This window comes from Cydia splendana, chromosome 3, assembly GCF_910591565.1.
Source record: "Cydia splendana chromosome 3, ilCydSple1.2, whole genome shotgun sequence".
Classification (NCBI taxonomy): Eukaryota; Metazoa; Arthropoda; class Insecta; order Lepidoptera; family Tortricidae; genus Cydia; species Cydia splendana.
Genome location: NC_085962.1, coordinates 4,838,573 through 4,858,409, shown reverse-complemented (window position 1 = coordinate 4,858,409; position 19,837 = coordinate 4,838,573). Strand labels below are relative to the sequence as shown.

General features: G+C 42.3%; 1 protein-coding gene across 1 annotated transcript in view; it reads left to right on the top strand.

The window, feature by feature from the left end:
• LOC134806447 (phospholipase D1) overlaps nucleotides 1-17,589 on the top strand; it is a 31,077-nt gene extending 13,488 nt beyond the window's left edge. Inside the window, exons 9-22 of the mRNA XM_063779727.1 lie at nucleotides 108-256; nucleotides 586-821; nucleotides 2,151-2,255; nucleotides 3,110-3,249; nucleotides 4,248-4,409; nucleotides 5,443-5,764; nucleotides 6,657-6,846; nucleotides 8,177-8,309; nucleotides 8,915-9,023; nucleotides 10,446-10,616; nucleotides 11,171-11,337; nucleotides 13,305-13,545; nucleotides 15,523-15,738; nucleotides 16,851-17,589. Coding sequence (XP_063635797.1) covers nucleotides 108-256; nucleotides 586-821; nucleotides 2,151-2,255; nucleotides 3,110-3,249; nucleotides 4,248-4,409; nucleotides 5,443-5,764; nucleotides 6,657-6,846; nucleotides 8,177-8,309; nucleotides 8,915-9,023; nucleotides 10,446-10,616; nucleotides 11,171-11,337; nucleotides 13,305-13,545; nucleotides 15,523-15,738; nucleotides 16,851-17,081 — 2,572 coding nt within the window. The 3' untranslated portion in view covers nucleotides 17,082-17,589. The remainder of the gene's footprint in view (nucleotides 1-107; nucleotides 257-585; nucleotides 822-2,150; nucleotides 2,256-3,109; nucleotides 3,250-4,247; nucleotides 4,410-5,442; nucleotides 5,765-6,656; nucleotides 6,847-8,176; nucleotides 8,310-8,914; nucleotides 9,024-10,445; nucleotides 10,617-11,170; nucleotides 11,338-13,304; nucleotides 13,546-15,522; nucleotides 15,739-16,850) is intronic.
• The last annotated feature ends 2,248 nt before the right edge of the window (nucleotides 17,590-19,837 follow it).

Below are 19,837 nucleotides of genomic sequence, written 5' to 3'. Positions count from 1 at the left end.
ACTGTATTCAACATTATGTTAATGCGCTCGAATTAAAATCGTTACTAGATAATTTTGAACAACTCGCCCGCTTAGTGACCGGTGCTGACTGTGGCTATATTTTACAGTTTCGAAGTCTCAAGCGGCATGTACTCCACCGGTCTGAACCATGGCCTGCAGATCCTGAACCAGAGCCGGCAGATGGTCATCAAATGTTGGACTAAACGGAAGAGCAAGGAGTGGATGCAGTACCTCAAGGCGGTCGCCAATCAGACTGGTAATTATATTTTAATCTTTAATTGCACCCTCAATGTTTAACGCAATATTCTAGTGTTTATAGTTACTTACTTACATACTTCACTGGTTCAGTGACCACAAAGGAGCTTAGTCTCCGACACAAGAGAGCGCCACTCAGCCCTATTCTGCGCCACTTCACGCCAGTTGGGTTCCGAGGGCGGACAGGTCTTTTAGGGCTTCGTCCACCCGAGTGCCCCACATACGCTTTTCTCACAGCACGACCCTCTCCCATCCTCTCCAGACGACCAAGTGTTTATAGTTAACCTAAGATATTTTGCGGTCTCTGGTAATGCTATTTTATTTTCATAGCTCGTGAGTTCACACATCCAAACGTCCACCATTCGTTCGCGCCGCCGCGCGCCGCCACGCCCGTCGGCACTTTCGTGGACGGCTCACCCTACTTGGCCGCCGTCGCCGAAGCTATGGAGCTTGCCAAAGAAGAAATATTCATCGCCGACTGGTGGCTCAGTCCAGAGATATATATGAAGAGGCCTGCTCTTAACGGGAACTATTGGAGGCTGGATACTTTACTAAAGAGGAAAGCGGTGAGTTCAGTAAATATATCAAAACTAACTGGCGCAGTCCGCGGTAGGATCCACGTAAGTAAATCAATATTGAACAGTCGCAGAAGATATAAAGCTCGCTAAAGAATAAATCTTCATCGCTGATCGGCATTTCAGTCTAGAGATATACATGAATAGGCCTTTTTTTTGACGGAGTGGGAATGCATTTACGCACGGTGTGTGGTTTCGCCGCTCCTTAACCCTCTTGGCGAGAAGGGGGGAGAATTTGGCCCTACCCCCTAAACCCACTCCGGCGTTTCACCCACTTTGCCGTTCGTGAGGGCGCACTGGGATCGATGTCATTCCACCACCGCGTACATGAATAGGCCTGCACTGGAGATTATTGGACACCAGATAGTATATATTCATCAGAAAAGGGGTGAATTCAGTGAATATGTCCAATGTGACTGGCGCAGTCCACAGTAGGATCTATGTAAGTAAATCAATGTTGAACCTATCGGGTCTGTTTTCCATACAACTACAGTCGCAGAAGATATGGAGCTCGCTAAAGAAGAAATCTATATCACGGATTGGTGGCTCAGTCCAGAAATTGATATATATTTATTTTATTTATTTATTTATTTAAAATTGGAATATGATGAGGCCTGCTCTAAACAGGAAACATCTAAGAGAGAAGCGGTGAGTGCTTCGATATTTAAACACTTTAGGTCCACTTGCACCATTCACTAACCTCGCGGTTAACCGGTAAAATCTGGAGTTTCCATGGTTACCAGTACAATTTGACACTTGGTTAACGGTTTAACTGCTTAACTCCGGGTTAGTGGAATGGTGCAAGTGGGCCTTACTGGCGCAGTCTGCGGTAGGATTGATGTAAACAAATCAGTGTATAAATTTCGCGATTCGTTTTCAATACATCCGCAATTGCTGAAACCATGGATCTCTCTAAAAGATAATACGGAGTGATAAATCAGAGCAGATTAGAAAGTTATAGCGGGTTTGGATTGGACATTTTGCGGAAGACAATTTGCAAAAGATACTCGGACACACGGGGAGTCTTTCAAAACACAATATATTTTGTAAATGAAAAAAAAAAACATTATTTATTCACATCTAGCCCATGGTACAGTCAAGTGTAAAAATATGGGTGCATACAACTTACTCAAAAATATGTCCCATAGTTCTTAATTCGCTGACATAAGAGCTATGGGATATATTTTTGAGTATGATGTGTGCATCCATATTTTTACACTCGACTGTACGTATTTTGCAAAAGTACATTTTACGAGTGGATCATTACGCACTCGAGATTTTTACGCGCATTTAATGTATTAACGATCAATTTTATTTCAGGCCCAAGGCGTAAAGATCTTCATACTGCTGTACAAGGAAGTGGGGATGGCGCTCGGCATCAACAGTTTTTACAGCAAGAGCAGATTGGCCAGCGAAAATATTAAGGTGACTATTAATTTGACCTTTCGAATTGTATCGATGCGAAATTGAGTCGGTATAAAGTAATATTGAAGTGCTAGTTTGACATAAGAAATTCGTTTTTTTACACACTTTTATTTAGCTTCACTGCGTATAATATACGTTATATTATAACCTATATCTCTTTGTACCTATGGTGCTTCAAATCTTGTAACTTAAATTTGAACCACTTCCGGGTGTCTGATTGAGCTGAAATTTCGCATATTTCCATATTTCCGATGACAATGCAATAATATGCTAACATGGAGCTGATTTGATGATGCAGTCGGAAGGTAGCCAAAGGAACTCTTCGATGGAAAAACATAAACACATTGAGTTTAGGCTCATTTAAAAGGTCTTGAGAAGTACTTGATAGACATGCAAAGGAAAAAAAGTACAGTCGGCAATAAAAGTGTGTATCAAAAATATTTTTGACGGTTACTTGTTTATTTTTGTATTTACATGTCGGTGTCCATGAATCGGTTAATCTTTTGGCCGTCACCCTGATTTAATAGAGTTTACAATGCACTATCACAATTTAGTCAATTACCATCGTAAGTTACGTAACATTGTGGTCTTAGAGGATATAACCAACCAAACGGAGACGCCATGTCTATAATTTTCGGTACAAAATAGTCTGCCGTTTTTTGCGGGGGAGGGGCACATGAAATGTATACGTAACGTAAAAATAGCCATGTCAGATAAACGTCAGTCCATACATGTGGTTGACCATTGGCCGCCCATTTTCGACAGAGGGGAACGCCTGTTAATGACCACCCCGTTTGGTTATATTCTCTAAGATTGTGGCAGTCAAGAGGTTAATTGGAACGTTGGTAACGTAGGTTTTCCGTCACCCAGACCACGCGCGCGGCGGGATCCTGTTCTGGGCGCACCACGAGAAGATCGTCGTCGTCGACCAGTGCGTCGCCTTCCTCGGCGGGATCGACCTCTGCTACGGACGGTGGGACGACTACAAACACAGGTTAGTAGAGTTAGACTACAGCCATAGACTAGGAATCCTCTAGACGGAGTTTAGAGCAATTATTTCATGAAACCGATGCTGCCAAAAATACTGGGGTGCGGGGGACGAGGTGAGCGAGGTCCCGTGCAAATTGGTCCGTTCAAAGACACGGACGTCACACAAAGACACTTTCGACTCGAAAATGGAGTAAAACTACCGTATATTGTGGCAGAGGGGGTAGAGCTACTATGCTCAGTCTGGAGGATGTCTTGTCTGGAACTACAGCAGTTAGACCTTTCTTGAAGTCTACAGCGATTATGATAACCTTTGCAGTGCTAGTGTTATTTTAAACGTCAAGCTTCTGTAAAATTATGACGTATAATGACGTAAATTATGACGTGGCGTGGGCTATCAAAATCGCTGCAGACTTCTTGATGTAACTCTAGTACAGTTGCGAGCGATGCAGCGCTATGCCCGTATATAGTGATGTCCCGCTCGCACACCGGAGCGGCGGCATAGACCTATGCTATGGGCGTTGGGACGACTACAAAGTTACAAACACAGATTTGTTGCAGTAAGCGAGATCGAACTAGTCTCTTTGAAATGAAGACCTTGAAAACCTCAATGGCTCTGAATCGTTAAAAAAGTAATTATAGTAATTATACGTGATTAGTTCCGTGTTCGTAAGTAGGTAATAAAGAAAGATCATGTTGGATATTATTCCTTTATTCATTTAATATCTTAGGCTACATCATTTATAATATGAATATAAAAGTAAAATAATAAAATCTAAAAACACTTACAAAACAATAAAAAATACATATAAAACACATTATAAAAAACCTAACCTAGGGTGCCGGCGATCAGCGCCGCAGAGAGGAATCTCTCAAGATATTACTTATTATTATAACTTATCTAGCTACTCCTTCTCAAATTAAAATTAGTTAAAATTAAATATCTAAATACCGCCTAAAAAAAAAAAAAAAAAAAAAAAAAACTTATCTAATTGTATCTTCCAGGCTGACAGACCTAGGCAACATCACGCAGACCTCGTACTCCATCAGAACCAAGAAGAAAACGTCCAGCTCCCCCGGCGGCGGCATGTTCCACACTCAGAACGGCGGTGACGTCACGCTCGAGCTCGCCAAACACTCTAGGGACATCATTACTGGGGCCAATGAGTAAGTTATACCTATACACACATATTTTACGGTTTTACTGGCATTTAGTCAGTACTTCGTCATTAAAACCAAAAAAACATCTAGCTGTCCCGGCGGCGGCATGTTCCACACTCAGAACGGTGGTGACGTCACCCTCGAGCTCGCCAAACACTCTAGGGACATCTTCATTGGGGCCAATGAGTAAGTGGGGGCGCAAAAACCTTCTTTAAGGAAATGTTCCAGCGCCTCATTGACACCTCAGGTGACCGGAGGGCTGGCAGCTACCTCGGCCAGAGGATAAGCCTGGCCATCCAAAAAGGTAACGCTGCCAGCCTTCTGGGCACCATAACGCATGAAGGTGACCTGGGAAGCATTTTTTGCTTATAAGTTTAGTTTAAGATTTGTTATATTTTAGTTTTTATTTTAACGTTTAGTTTTTTGTTTTCATTTTGTTTGTTATTAATAAAAATATATAAGATATGTAAAAAAAATGAGTAAGTTATACCTGTACCTGCCTGTACTTACATTTACTGTTTTCCTGCGGGCTCAGCACGGTTCCATTTTTATCGACTATCACTATGCGCGTCCCTTTCGCACTTACATACTTGTTAGAACGTGACAGGCATGGTGACAAGGGATAAAAACGCGACCGTGCTAAGCCGCCTGGCGTTGTATTAAGTCACAACTAGCTAAGAGTTATTGATTGTAGAATAGGCATAAAGCCTAAGGAAAAATCGTGCCCTGAAGCTTGACAGCTGAAGGATATGGCGCCGTTTTATGTAAAGGAATTGTCAAACGTCAACTTTAAACGATAATACGTCGACTTTAAAGCATAATACACGGAGCTATAATTCCTTTGAATGTGAAACATCACTTGACCACATAAACATATCGATACCTTTGGGTTCAATTGGCGTAAAGGACATTTTGGCGAAAATTAGTTATATACCATATATATATATACATTATATGGTATATAATTAATTTTCGCCAAAATGTCCTTTACGCCAATTGAACCCAAAGGTATCGATATATTTATGTCTTCTATTTCCAGTACCATCCAAATCGCAACCACAGAAGTGGAAAAGTCAACCATCGATCCCAACACCCCCGACCCGGACCTACCTCAACTCCAACCAGGCGACCATCTACTAATAACCCCAAACACACGGACGGACAAAGATGACAGCCCAGTAGAAAGGAGAAACGTGCTCAATAAAATAACAGAGCGATCTAAAGATATATTGAGTATAGTGTATCCGCCTTATGAGGAGGAAAGGAGTGAGAGGGAGTTTGATGACTCGGAGAGGAAGAAAGCGGAGAAATATGCGCAGTCGAATGATCAGGTGCTGCTGACGGACGCGTTAACTACGAAGGTAGGAATTGCAGGCAAGGCCTGTGCACACCGCCTGCGTGGACGCGCACGAGCGCGTTGTAATATTTAGTTCCTTATGAAAGACGGCATACCGCTTGCGTGACGTGTGTGTGCACAGGTCTTACAATATTTTTACAGTTAACTTCAAATAAGGATATGTGGCTGTCGTTTCTTGAAGAATTATCAAATGAACAATAAAATAAACATACATTAAAATATTATAATATTTTTGACACTCGAGTGTTCAAGGAAGTTTCTCACTAAGGTTGGCATGGCGCATGTGACATCCCTGTACGGATATAATGTTCGTTATTGACGTGATAGTCTAACTAATAAATGCAGAGTGTTTATATTTAGTGTGTGTGGTGTTTTAATTATGGTGTTGCAACTTGCAAGCGTCCATAGGTGACGGTAACTCAGGCAGGCCGTATGCTTGTTTGCCACTGACGTGGTATAAAAAAAATGTATCACTTACTCAGAAGAAATGAGAAGTAAACGCTTCAAAAGCAGAAAAGTTTTGCCCAATGCTTGCAATTTAGGGATATGTCTAAAGAACGCTAAGCACGAAGACTTTCGCACATTGACACGCCATTTCCCATCTCAATTGTACCCGCATAATTATATTGCTGTCCCTCTCGTACAGTGGCATTAACCGCGAAATTAATGCTTGGCGTCCTCACTTTATAAATAATCTGGGACATAAAACATATAAAAACTAAAAAATGCGCGTTTTCCCAAAGAGATCGATTGTTCGCCAGCGAAAACCCCCATATAGCAAATTTCATCGAAATTGTTAGAGCCGTTTCCGAGATCCCCGAAATATATTATATAAATAAATATACAAGAATTGCTCGTTTAAAGGTACAATAAGATAACGTTTTTAATTTGTCCAGGGTATGGTGACTCGAAGCAAAATCGTGAGCAAGCCGCCGCCGCTCGCGCAAGTGGTCGAGGGGCGAGTGATCACGGAGAGCACCAAGGACAAGCTGGAGGGCATCGAGGGCAACTCCAAGCTGTGGATAGGGAAGGACTACACCAACTTCATCGTTAAGGACTTCAATAGCCTGGACCTGCCTTTTGTTGGTAAGCCAATTTCTTTTTATTAGCCTATGTCTGCCGGATGCATGATGACAGATGGGCCAAAATAGCCACTAACTGGCATCCCCGGTGTAGTCGTGGCAGACGCAGACCGAGAAAGAGATGGCGGAACGACTTGGATGCGTTCCAGCGGGGTTGCGGGGGGGCGGGGGTTGCTCAACACAGGGAGGCTTGGAAAGGGAGAGGGGAGGCCTTTGCCCAGCAGTGGGACACACACATACTTAGACTAATTAATTTTTCACCTCAGCAGCTCGAACAAGGGTACTTTGCTTCTTAAAAATAGTGAGCAAAATGCGATTTTGCTCACTGAGTGAGACAAAATGACATTCAAGTGACCTTTATAGTCAAATGTCATTTCAACATGCGGGGTCTAATACAAGTTCGAAATACTTGGGTTCTATTATCTCTGTCCCTTTCACACTGTTAGCAAAAAGAAACAGACGAAAAAAAGTTCAAACGACATTCAACGGTATATTGACTGTTTATAATAGACCCCCGAAAAACTTCAGAACGCATCGTTCCAAACCACGTACGAGCTCCATACGAGTATGAATTCTAAATAATTATTTAATTAAAATAAAGTTTAAGATTTGATAAAAATACTATATTTTAGGTATTTTATTGTACAATTAAAATAATGAACTCAAAAAATACACAGATTATCACGCAAAATTAATTATTTTACTTTTAAGAATTTCTACTATAGTTGACAAATAGTACGTATCCGCAATTCGGACCGTATCTTACAAAGTTCTTTTTTTACAAAAAAAAGTTGTTGGTTGAAGTGTCAGTTGATGTTTCTTTATTTCCATATTATTTTACTGAAATTTATTATTACGTTTTGTTTTTGTGTTAGATTGCGGTAATTAAACTTAATTGTTTCTATATCTTAAGAAAACATGAGTGCATAGGTATTAAGAAACGAAGAAGGATTACATTTTTCAAGTTGTCTAATAGACCAGGTATGTTCTCACTGCTAAGGTGTGAAAAATTTTGTGTACTACACGAGATCAAAGTTATTTACATCTCGTGCGCTTTTGAGTCCCTTACTACGCTCAAGATTCTAAATTAGATTCACTCGCTACGCTCGTGAATCTATTATAGAATCTTTCGCTTGCACGGGACTCAAAATAAGCACTCGCAGAAATATCAAACTTTGATCTCTTGTTGTACAAATAACTATTATATTGTATAGAAACATAACATTTCACATCTATACTTACGTGCCTCATTGATCTGTATTCCGTTCATTCAGCAATAACAAAAGAGCAAGACAGAATCTATACGAACTAACTACATTTTAACACGATTTTAGACCTTGTGGACCGCAACTCAACACCCAGAATGCCGTGGCACGACATCGGAGTCATGGTACAAGGCGCGGCCGCGAGAGACGTAGCGAGGCACTTCATACAACGATGGAACGCTATTAAACTAGAGAAGGCCAGGTGAGCTAATGTTAACCTTGTGGTATAGAATTTAATGTCCAAAATGCCTTGGCATGACATCGGAGTTGTAGTACAGTGACCACTTGAGCAGCAGTGAGAGATACGGCATGCGCTGTGATCGCTTAGCTTTCCCCCACCACGCACTTCGCACATAGCCAATAGAATAACAATAACTGCCCGGCGCGCGGCGCCGACATTGCGCAACATGCGGCAGCGGCAAGATTGGAGCAAGATCAGCAAGACAGCGATCGGACCTTTCGTTCCCACCTATGATTGTCGCCGCCGATCGCGCAAAGTCGTGGCCGGGCCGTAACTACGAGTATAGTAAGCTTAGTAAGTCTATGATATATTAGCGCACAAATCTCATATTATATAATAATTATTTGCATATTGTTTGTGCTTGGTTTTTGGCATATTTGCATAATTGGTAAAAAACCAGTCGTTTTCAAGCAAAAGGTACCACATTGTCGCTTGCCATAAGAAACGCTCTGACAAGTTTTTCGTATAAAGATACAAGCAATTTTCGTCCTTATGGTAAGTGACAATGTGGTACCTTTTGCTTGAAAACGTCACATATTTAAAGTTAATTAAGACCTTCTTTTTAGACAAACCGCGAGCTACCCATACCTTCTGCCAAAGACGTACTCCGAGATCAAACCGTTGCCAGAGCTGGAAAAGTATCTGAACACCGACATACACAATATGTCATGCCAGGTAACCACATCTTTACTCCTAAATTCACATAATATAGTCTCCTTTTGAATAGGGAATATTAGGCAAAGCTCTGCGTAGGTGGCACCACTAGCACATACAGTAAACAAACCTCATTGACATCATCAATGACACATCATGCGTCACTAGGTCAGTCACATGGCCTACCGTGAAACACGACAGTTGAAAGTTCGGTTTCTGCCTCTCTATCACTCTTGCTTATTCGATCGATAGAGAGGCAGATAAAGAAATTTCGATTTTCGCGTTTCGCGGTAGGCCACCTGTAAACAAACCGCCTTGGTGCATCAATGTCATAGTGAAAACTTGTCAAAAAACTGTTTAAGGCCTAGTATGTATAAGTTACTCTATGGTTTACTAAACAAATTAGTGCTGCACTCTGGCGGCAGAACATTGCAGTAATACTCCCTATTGATTGTCAATATGCCTTGGAACTCCGGTAGCCGTTTAAGAAGTGTAACGCTCTTACGGTAGATGTCGCTAGGGTCCCCTAGACTCATATGGTGGAAAGATTTGCTGGCTATGGATGAGGTTTTGGTGGCTGATATGGCAGAGAGCTGGAGTATCGATCCAGAGGCCGTGAGTTCAAGTCTCACCCAAGACAGTAACTTTTCCACTTTTAAATTTATTCTATGCTTGATTTCTTATAACTGATGTAAAAATAATTATAACACTTTAAACTCTCGCGTTTTGTACACATATTTAATTACACAAACGGGTCTACCGCGATATAATTTCATTGTTTTTACCTTTAATTCCGACGTTTCAGCTGAGTTGCACCAGCTGTGGTCACGGAAAGACTGACGTCCCAACAAATGTCAACGGAGATATTAATAAAACACCACTAAACTACCCGAAATTAGTTTATAAAAATGTTCGGGGTAGACAAAGAAATTGCAGCTACCCGTTAAAGTTTAATGTTTATTGTCCACGGCACGACACGCAACACTCACAGTATCCGTACACTGGTCCGAAGATATATCCGCTGGTTCCGTTGACATTTGTTGGGACGTCAGTCTTTCCGTGACCACAGCTGGTGCAACTCAGCTGAAACGTCGGAATTAAAGGTAAAAACAATGAAATTATATCGCGGTAGACCCGTTTGTGTAATTAAATATGTGTAAAAATAATTGTTCTCGATTAAACTCCCCGCCGTTATATAATCACCAGTGGTGGGGTGTTGCGTATTCAAGACAACCAAAGTTTCATTGTCATTTTATTATCATAACTGCCGTTGCAATTAAGCTCATTATCCCTTGAATTCTCAAACTTTTATTTGCTCAAAACAGAGACGAATGGAAATCGAGGGCGGAGGCCTATGCCCAGCAGTGGGACACCGTATAGGCTTCTAATACTAATAATATTTTGGGTCCTAAACCTGTATTTTTAAGCACACTGTCTTTTCAGGTGCTACGCAGCGTGTCGAGCTGGTCCTGCGGATTCCTAGACCCGGACACGGTGGAGCAAAGCATACACGAAGCTTACGTGGACACCATCACACGGGCACAGCACTATATCTACATCGAGAACCAGTTCTTTATAACATTGTCGCGAACCAGCCAGGCCGTGAGAAACCAGGTAAATACAACATCTAGACACCTCCCTACAGGATCTGGACCCTGACACGGTGGAGCAAAGCATACACGAAGCTTACGTGGACACCATCACACGCGCACAGCACTACATCGACATCTAGAACCAGTTCTTTATAACATTGTCGTCATTTGTCGCGAACCAGCCAGGCTGTGAGGAACCAGGAAAATACATCTAGACACCTCCCTATAGGATCTGGATCCGGACGCGGTGGAGGAAAGCATTCACGAAGCTTACGTGGACACCATCACACGGGCACAGCACTTCATCTACATCGAGAACCAGTTCTTTATAACATTGTCGCGAACCAGCCAGGCTGTGAGAAACCAGGTAAATACAACATCTAGACACCTCCCTACAGGATCTGGACCCGGACACGGTGGACCAAAGCATTCACGAAGCGTAGGTACGTGGATACCATCACTGTATCTACATTGAGTATCAGTTCTTTATTAACATTGTCGCGCACAAGTCAATCGCTGAAGAACCAAATACTGGCTCTGAAAACTATAATTTTGAGAAATGTTCTTCCATTACAGATAGGGGAAGCGTTGTTTAACCGAATAATGCGCGCGCACCGCGCTAATGAGACGTTCCGCGTGTACGTGGTGATGCCGCTGCTGCCCGGCTTCGAGGGGGAGGTGGGGGGGCCCTCGGGCACCTCGCTACATGCCGTCACACACTGGAACTATCAGAGCATTTGCAGGTACTTGCCAATACCACCATCATATTAGTCCGTCGACAGTATTGAAAGTACAACTCCTGCTAAAGACACTTCAAGTGTTTGAAGTGATGTCGCTGCTGCCCGGCTTCGATGGGGAGGTGGGGGGGCCCTCGGGCACCTCGCTACATGCCGTCACACACTGGAACTATCAGAGCATTTGCAGGTACTTGCCAATACCACCATCATATTAGTCCGTCGACAGTATTGAAAGTACAACTCCTGCTAAAGACACTTCAAGTGTTTGAAGTGATGTCGCTGCTGCCCGGCTTCGAGGGGGAGGTGGGGGGGCCCTCGGGCACCTCGCTACATGCCGTCACACACTGGAACTATCAGAGCATTTGCAGGTACTTGCCAATACCACCATCATATTAGTCCGTCGACAGTATTGAAAGTACAACTCCTGCTAAAGACACTTCAAGTGTTTGAAGTGATGTCGCTGCTGCCCGGCTTCGAGGGGGAGGTGGGGGGGCCCTCGGGCACCTCGCTACATGCCGTCACACACTGGAACTATCAGATCATTTGCAGGTACTTGCCAATACCACCATCATATCAGTCCGTCGACATTATTGAACTTAAACTCCTGCTAAAGACACTTCAAGTGTTTGAAGTGATGCCGCTCCTGCCCGGCTTCGAGGGGGAGGTGGGGGGGGGGGGGGCCTCGGGCACTTCGCTTCATGCCGTCATACATTGGAACTATCAGAGCATTTGCAGGTAACGAGAGGGGAGGGATTTATTTTAAAATCTGTCAATGCCAAATTTAACCGTTAATTACAAATTTAGGGAAGATCTAAGACCAAATTCCCGTAGCAGGAAGGGATCAAGTAGCTGCCCTGAGTGTCCCTTTTAAAAATCCATCCGTATGTTCCACGCCGTGTGAACCTATCGGAAAACTTATTCAATATTTTACCGTATTCTCGCGCAACATATTTTCAATTCCAACTGTTCCATCAATGACTGCTACGGCTTTTATGCGCATGTAAGCTTGAGTCATTCGTGTGGCTTCTGTGCATCGGTATATAGGTGTCGACAGGAGGGTTAAGGCAGGCCTCCGTCACACGCTCAAGGCCAGGTGCTATATGCCTACCGCTCGGCGTATCGTCGACGATACAACCGACAGAGGGCCGCCGAACACCCGCCTCAGCGCTCGCACCGCATTGCACCGCGCGTTTCCCGCGCTTATGCTTCGAAATGCCGAAACCACGTAATTATTGTGCAGTAGATGGGTGAAAAAGTCAAAAAACAAAGGAAAAAGCCTATAATAAAGATTCATCTTTTTATGGCGGGCTAAAGGTCCCACCTGAAATGTCTAATAATTATATTGAAGGGTTAGAAAAAGTGTATTTAAATAATTTTGACGACGTAATAATTAATCCGCCTGGTAGCACCGTATTACAACTTTTAAAAACCGTTGCTTTGCTCCTGAATATTTATTAAAATTATTTACGCGATTTAGGATATTTTCAACTATAAAATTTTAATAACAGAATTCCGAGAAGGGAAAAAATTATAAATCATTATATTAAAACTAAAACATATTTGATTCGCAACATTCGTTTTATTACAATAATCATCATAGGTAGGGTAGCTACAACCCTAGCGCATTCTTACGAGGACGCGTTGGCACGTGACTCGCACTGCGGCCAACACAGTCTCGACTCATTGTGCGCGTACTTATGGTACATTTCTTCTTGTCCTGAGCAGCAGGTATTATTACTAAGGTTTTGTAGGCTATTATAGCGTAGGTATTTTTGCTTTTGTTTGGGAATGATGTATCTGTTACGTAGTAACTATTTATTAATCTGTGGTTAAGGTGAATGACAGTTACATAATAGAGAACTAACTGCAAAAAAGCTAGTGCTCAACTCTGCTGCCGATACTATATACTATAGCACTATAGTACTATACCTGCAACCTGTATATATTTCGCACTAAACCCCACAATCTTCCAGGAGCCGAGAAGCCATCCTAACGCGCCTCTACGAAGCGGACGTGTCGGACCCCTCCCAATACATCACGGTCCACGGCCTCCGCACACACTCCACGCTCGAAGGCGAACCGGTCACCGAGCTCATATACGTGCACTCCAAACTACTGATAGCCGATGACAAGACTATTATATGCGGGAGTGCGAATATTAACGACCGGTCCATGGTTGGGACGAGGGATTCGGAGATCGCTGTGCTTTTACAGGTAAGTTACAGAAAAAAGGACCGCGAAAAAGGAACAGAAAAAAGGTACAGGTTCTTTATGGGAAGATGTTCAGAAATACACGGAGACTGGACTTGAAATTATTAATGAATGGCTTAAGAACAATATCCTTACGTTAAATACTGCGAAAACAAATTATATATGTCATAGTATATACAGCAATACACAACCTGTTAATAGCTTTGACATTAAAATACATAGCTGTTGTAAGAATGTACTGAACTGCTCCCAGCAAACCTGTCCCACTATACTAAAAGTTGATAGCACCAAATATCTGGGTGTTTTTGTGGATCGGGGACTGTCTTGGTACCAACATCTCGAATATGTTATATTACGTTTACGAAAGCTTAATTGGATTTTTAAAAATTTAAGACATGTGGGGCCAAGAAGCGTTCCGGGTCTCAATGGCCACAGTAGAGACCTTTTAAAAGAAATCTACACATCGTTGGTTCAGTCTGTGTTAACCTATTGTTTGCCTGTTTGGGGTGGCGCTGCTAAGACTCGTTTTATAGACGTAGAGAGAGCTCAGCGTAGTCTTCTCAAAATCATGTACTTTAAGAGGATGTGGTTCTCAACTGATAAACTATATTAAATGTGTAAGTTGCTTACTGTTAGAAAACTATATATACTAACCTCTGTTCTGAGAAAGCATAAAACCACAACTTTTGATCGCAATCTTTTGACAAGACGGAGGAAAGATATTGCCATGCACCTACCTAAAACCAACACCACTTTTGCTAATAGGCAATATAATAAACGTTCTTCGCACCTATACAATATTTTAATCAAAGCACTAGATATATACCCAAAGCTACAATACGATGTAAAAAATAAGATAATAAATTGGTTAGAAGCTGCGATCATATATAACCATGGATACCGCCTTTAGGAACATTACCGTTCAAACTGGTTAGAAGATAAAAATTACGATCAGGTGGAAGACTTGCTAGGATATGTAGCCTAGCCAAGACACACAAGCACACACTCACACTCACACACACACATACTCTCGCACACACACCTAATAATTAAGTATATAATAATAGTATAATACTAAATAAATTGTAAATTAGATATGGAAGAGCGGTGCCTCCCAGCACAGGTTATTTTGTAAATAACTTACAGGGAGACACCAGCCATTGTTAAAAATATGTAATGGTTTTTAATGAAATAAAGAATTTTGAATTTGAATTTTGAACAGAAAAAAAGATACAGAAACAAGGTACAGAAAACTACATACGTTACGTAGAATATTTCAATTTGAAGCCTTATAGTTGGGACACACGATAGAAACATGCATAGACTGCTAAAATTATAGTTCTTCCTGTAAGAGTGATATTCCATCTGTCTAATATCTTTGTCCAATGTCATTGCATCTCACTCTCTCATTAAGCAAAAGACAAAATACACATTGGACGTCGTAAAATTTGGCTACGGAAAAAAAAACCGACAAGTGCAAGTCGGACTCGCCCACTGAGGGTTAAGTACTTTTTAGTATTTGTTGTTATAGCGGCAACAGAAATATATCATCTGTGAACATTCTAGCTGTCTAGCTATCACGGTTCGTGAGATACAGCCTGGTGACAGACATACAGACAAATAGACGAACATTAGTCTTAGTAATAGGGTCCCGTTTTTACCCTTTGGGTACGGAACCCTAAAAACGGGTTTCTATTGTTTCCCATAAAGTTTTAAGTCCTAATGTATTCTTTGTTCACATTGTCGTTAGTCATAATTTGGTTTTTCTCAGAAACGCGTAACTTTTCAGGATTGCCATAAAACAAACCTTACCTAGCCTAACCTATCTATAGGATAACCCTACGAAAATCCTGAAATGTTAACGGTTTCAGAATTATGACTAATGATAATCTGACAATCATTACATTATGACTTTCAATAATTATGTCAAACAAAGGGACCCCCTAAAAACCCCATATTGATATCCAACTTTGTCCTCAGGATGAAAGCTTCACCGACGGCACCATGAACGGGCAAACCTTCCCCTGCGGCCGCGTGGCCGGCGCGCTCAGGAAGCGCCTCTTCAGGGAGCACCTGGGGCTCATGGAGGAGGACCTGGACCGGGTGGATATCAACCTGGGCGACCCGTGCTCCGAGCAGTTCTACCGGCACGTGTGGCAGGGCTTCTCTAAGAGGAACACCGACGTTTACGAGGAGGTCAGTCCAATGGAGATACTATTGTACATAAGGAGACCTTTGGGAGTACAATCCACAGCTGGAGCGGCCGCGGAAAGAAATTCCTCGGAAAGTGCACAGTGCTCGACCGAATGGTACCTGAATAGGTCTGGTGTGATGGATATAATCCATTTTTCTACTACCAATGGCGTAAACACTAAATACGTAGGTCCAATCTTCCCCTGTGGTGGGGCGTTGGGAAAGCGTCTCTTCAGGGAGCACCTGGGGCTCATGGAGGAGGACCTGGGCCGGGTGGAGATCAACCTGGGCGACCCGTGCTCCGAGCAGTTCTACCGGCACGTGTGGCAGGGCTTCTCTAAGAGGAACACCGACGTTTACGAGGAGGTCAGTCCAATGGAGATACTATTGTACATAAGGAGACCTTTGGGAGTACAATCCACAGCTGGAGCGGCCGCGGAAGGAAATTCCTCGGTAGAAGCACAGTGCTCGACCATTCAGGTTTGAAGTGATAGATATAATCCATTTTTCTACTACCAATGGCGTAAACACTAAATACGTAGGTCCAATCTCCCCCTGTGGTGGGGCGTTGGGAACGCGTCTCTTCAGGGAGCACCTGGGGCTCATGGAGGAGGACCTGGACCGGGTGGAGATCAACCTGGGCGACCCGTGCTCCGAGCAGTTCTACCGGCACGTGTGGCAGGGCTTCTCTAAGAGTAGTAGTTGCAGTGCATAATAATTTTTCATCGTATTTTCACGGAAACGTACGAACTAGTCTTGCTTTTTCAGTCAGTCTCGGTACAAAAAGTACTGAGGTTGACTGAATTGAATGGAAAACAATTAATGCACTACATCTGTACTATTGTATGTAAATACTCTCCTAAAGAGACTTTAGGGAATGCAATCTTCAGCTTTAAAATCATATCATTCAAAATCATAATTGAACAGTCTATTCTGCCAGCCAACACGAGGAAACTCACAATTTGCTCCAACATACTTTGCCACTCTTGTTAATAGAATGCAAGTTCTTTATCATCTTTATTTGTTTTTTTTTTTATGTTAAATGTAGTAATTACTTTATCATCAGTTTTTGAAGAATAAAGATACCCTTTATACTACAAAAACTCTTCTTACAGGTATTCCACTGCCTCCCCACCGACGCCGTCCACTCGTTCGCCGAACTCAAAAAGTACCAAGAAGAGAACAAGCATACCCTCTGGCACAGCGACCCGGCGCTCGCGAACAGGAAAATAGACCTTATACAAGGGAACTTGGTCGATATGCCGCTCAATTTCCTCTGCAACGAGGTGCTCACGCCGCGGACGACCAGTATGGAAGGCATGATGCCAACTGCTTTATGGACTTAAATCTCCACACAAAATTTAGGAAGGAAATTAGAAATACGCGGGTATTCCACGTGTCCAATTTGTTTGTCCAATATCATTGCGTCTCACTCTCTCATTAAGCAAAATGTGAGACGCAATACTGGACAAAGATAAAGATAGTTTATTATCCAAGTAGGCATATTACAATGCGCTTATGAACGTCAAATAAAGCTACACCGGCTCCAACCCTACACCTCTACCTCGAGAAGATTTATTCCCCCCTCAATTGGAGGATGGTATCGCAATGTGGGACCGGCAAAGAAATTGGATAGGTGGAATATTATCCTAATCTAACTGCGGAATGAAATGTCGTCTGCAGTATTTCCGGACTGTTACGACCTTCAAGTCTTCAAGATAAGAGCGTATTCCCATCTTAAAGACCGGCAACCAGTGGCGGATTTGCCCTAAGGCACAGTAGACCCGGGCCTAGGGCAGCAGTCTATATGGTGGGTGCTGAGAAAAAGGGCGGCTAGGGTTTACTACAAGGCCTGGGGCCTAGGGCGGCCAAGACTGCAAACCCGTCACTGCCGGCAACGCTAATCTGTCAATCAGTAAATAGATAACCACAGTATAAAAAAAAACATAAACAATAATACGTAAAAAGGTAAAATTTTACAAAAAGGTGTGAAGTCTTGCACATCTACTTCCACCATTCGGCGGCCAACAAGTCTGTCGCGCTAAGTATACGTACAGTATAATTTCAATACGTAACATTATGTTAGAATGTAGTACAACATTTTTTTTGTGGGTGCCACAAGCAGATTACAATCAAAATATTTTTATCATTTATCCACATTAGGTTAATTCGCCAGTATCTGGCCACCGGCCAATAACTGGCCGCCCTTAACTAAAAATGAATTATATTCACCTATAAACAGAATTCATTTTAGTATAAGGTTTCAATAACTGGCCAGCCGTCAACAACTAGCCACCTTAGACTAAAACGAATTCTGTTTATAGGTGAATAGAATTCATTTTTAGTTTAGGGTGGCCAGTTACTAACAGATGGCCAGTTACTGGCGAATTACTTACAAAATATCACACGTTCAAATTAATTAATAGGTATTATTATGTTAAAAAAAATGCCAAAATTGGTACCTAACGAAAAAATACTATAATAAATAAGTACCTACAATATAAAATTAACCTACACTTGATGATGATATCCTGTTATCCCTCATCAGGGACATAGGGCTCTCAGAAGGGATTTCCATTCTTCGCGGTCCAGCGCGGCCTCTTCCAGCTCCGCCCAGCCGAGGCCAACTGATGCCGCCTCTTTTTCCACTGCGCGCCTCCAGGTGGTACGTGGGCGACCTTGTCCTCTTTTTCCGGGAATTTTCCAGGTCAGCCCTTGCTTGGATAGGTGATTGTTTGGCCTTCGTAAAACATGTCCTATCCAGCGCCATTCCCGCAGAAGTATCTCCTTAGCTAAATTGTTTTGGCCAGTCAGTTCCCATAGTTTAACATTGGAGATGGTCCGTGGCCAGTAGACTCCTACGATTCGCCGCAAACACTTGTTTACAAACACCTGGAGTCTACTGGTTATGTCTTGCTTGACGGGCCATGTCTGGCAACCTACACTTAGCCTAAAATAACCCCATCTGCATCGCACGTGGCTCAAAGGTCCCCATAATGCCCGCAGGCATAATGCGGTCATCACACTGATAGGCAACCGTGTGATTACTTTACCTAATTACTTACTATACTCTTTGGATTACTTCATATTCGCTTGAATGGAGAGGTCTATATTATTAATTTATTATCTGAATATATTTATCGAATAAACGTAATATTATGGTAAAGTGGAGATAATTTTTTACAATATAATTTACCAATTGGTGCTTCTTCATAATTTATTTTATGTCAAGAACCTCTAGGTTTAAGTAGGTAAGTATATCGATGTAGTACTTAAATTAGGTAAAAAAGTTGAGAAAAAATAACCGAACATTTCAGATTTTAAAAATCCTCTATCTGCTCAATAGTCTTAGCACAATAGCGCCGCGACAGTATCTCGGCCGCGCCGCGAGATAACTGCTAATCTAATTAATACAGTTACAAAAAGACAGGTACCTATTATTTATTATATGTAGTCTCTCGCGCGTGAGATACTGTCGCGACGCTCCTGTGCGAAGCCCATGGGCGGCGTTTTTTTTTTTCAATCACGTGACCCGATACCCGATATAGTGACCGACACTATATGGCAACGGAGAGAGTTGAGGAATTAATCGTCATACTTTATGGCTGATTTAGACGGCGCGCAAACTCGCATGCGATTTTAGTTACGTTGCGGACTGTTTGTTAAGTCCAATTCAACCGACCGATCAAAAACCGCAATGAAACTCGCATGCGAGTTCTCGCATCGTCTAAAGACTGATTTAACGGCGCGCGAACTCGTATGCGATTTTAGTTACATTGAGGACTATTGGTTACATGATTGGTCGGCTGAATTAGATGTAACTTACATCTAATTCAGCCGACCAATCAAATACCGCAATGTAATGAAACTCGCATGCGAGTTCTCGCACCGTCTAAATGAGCCATAAATAAGGCTTTATACTGAGAAGGTATCGGTCTCAACCTTTTTCAAGTTTTTTACCTACATTGGTGCTTTTACGAGATTATTATGAATGTCTTAATTTAAACAGGTATCGGCACCAGAGTTCACGCACACAACACACATATTGTAATGACAGTGGGTTTTTAAAATTGTATACTCTGTCATACTGATTACAAGTTCA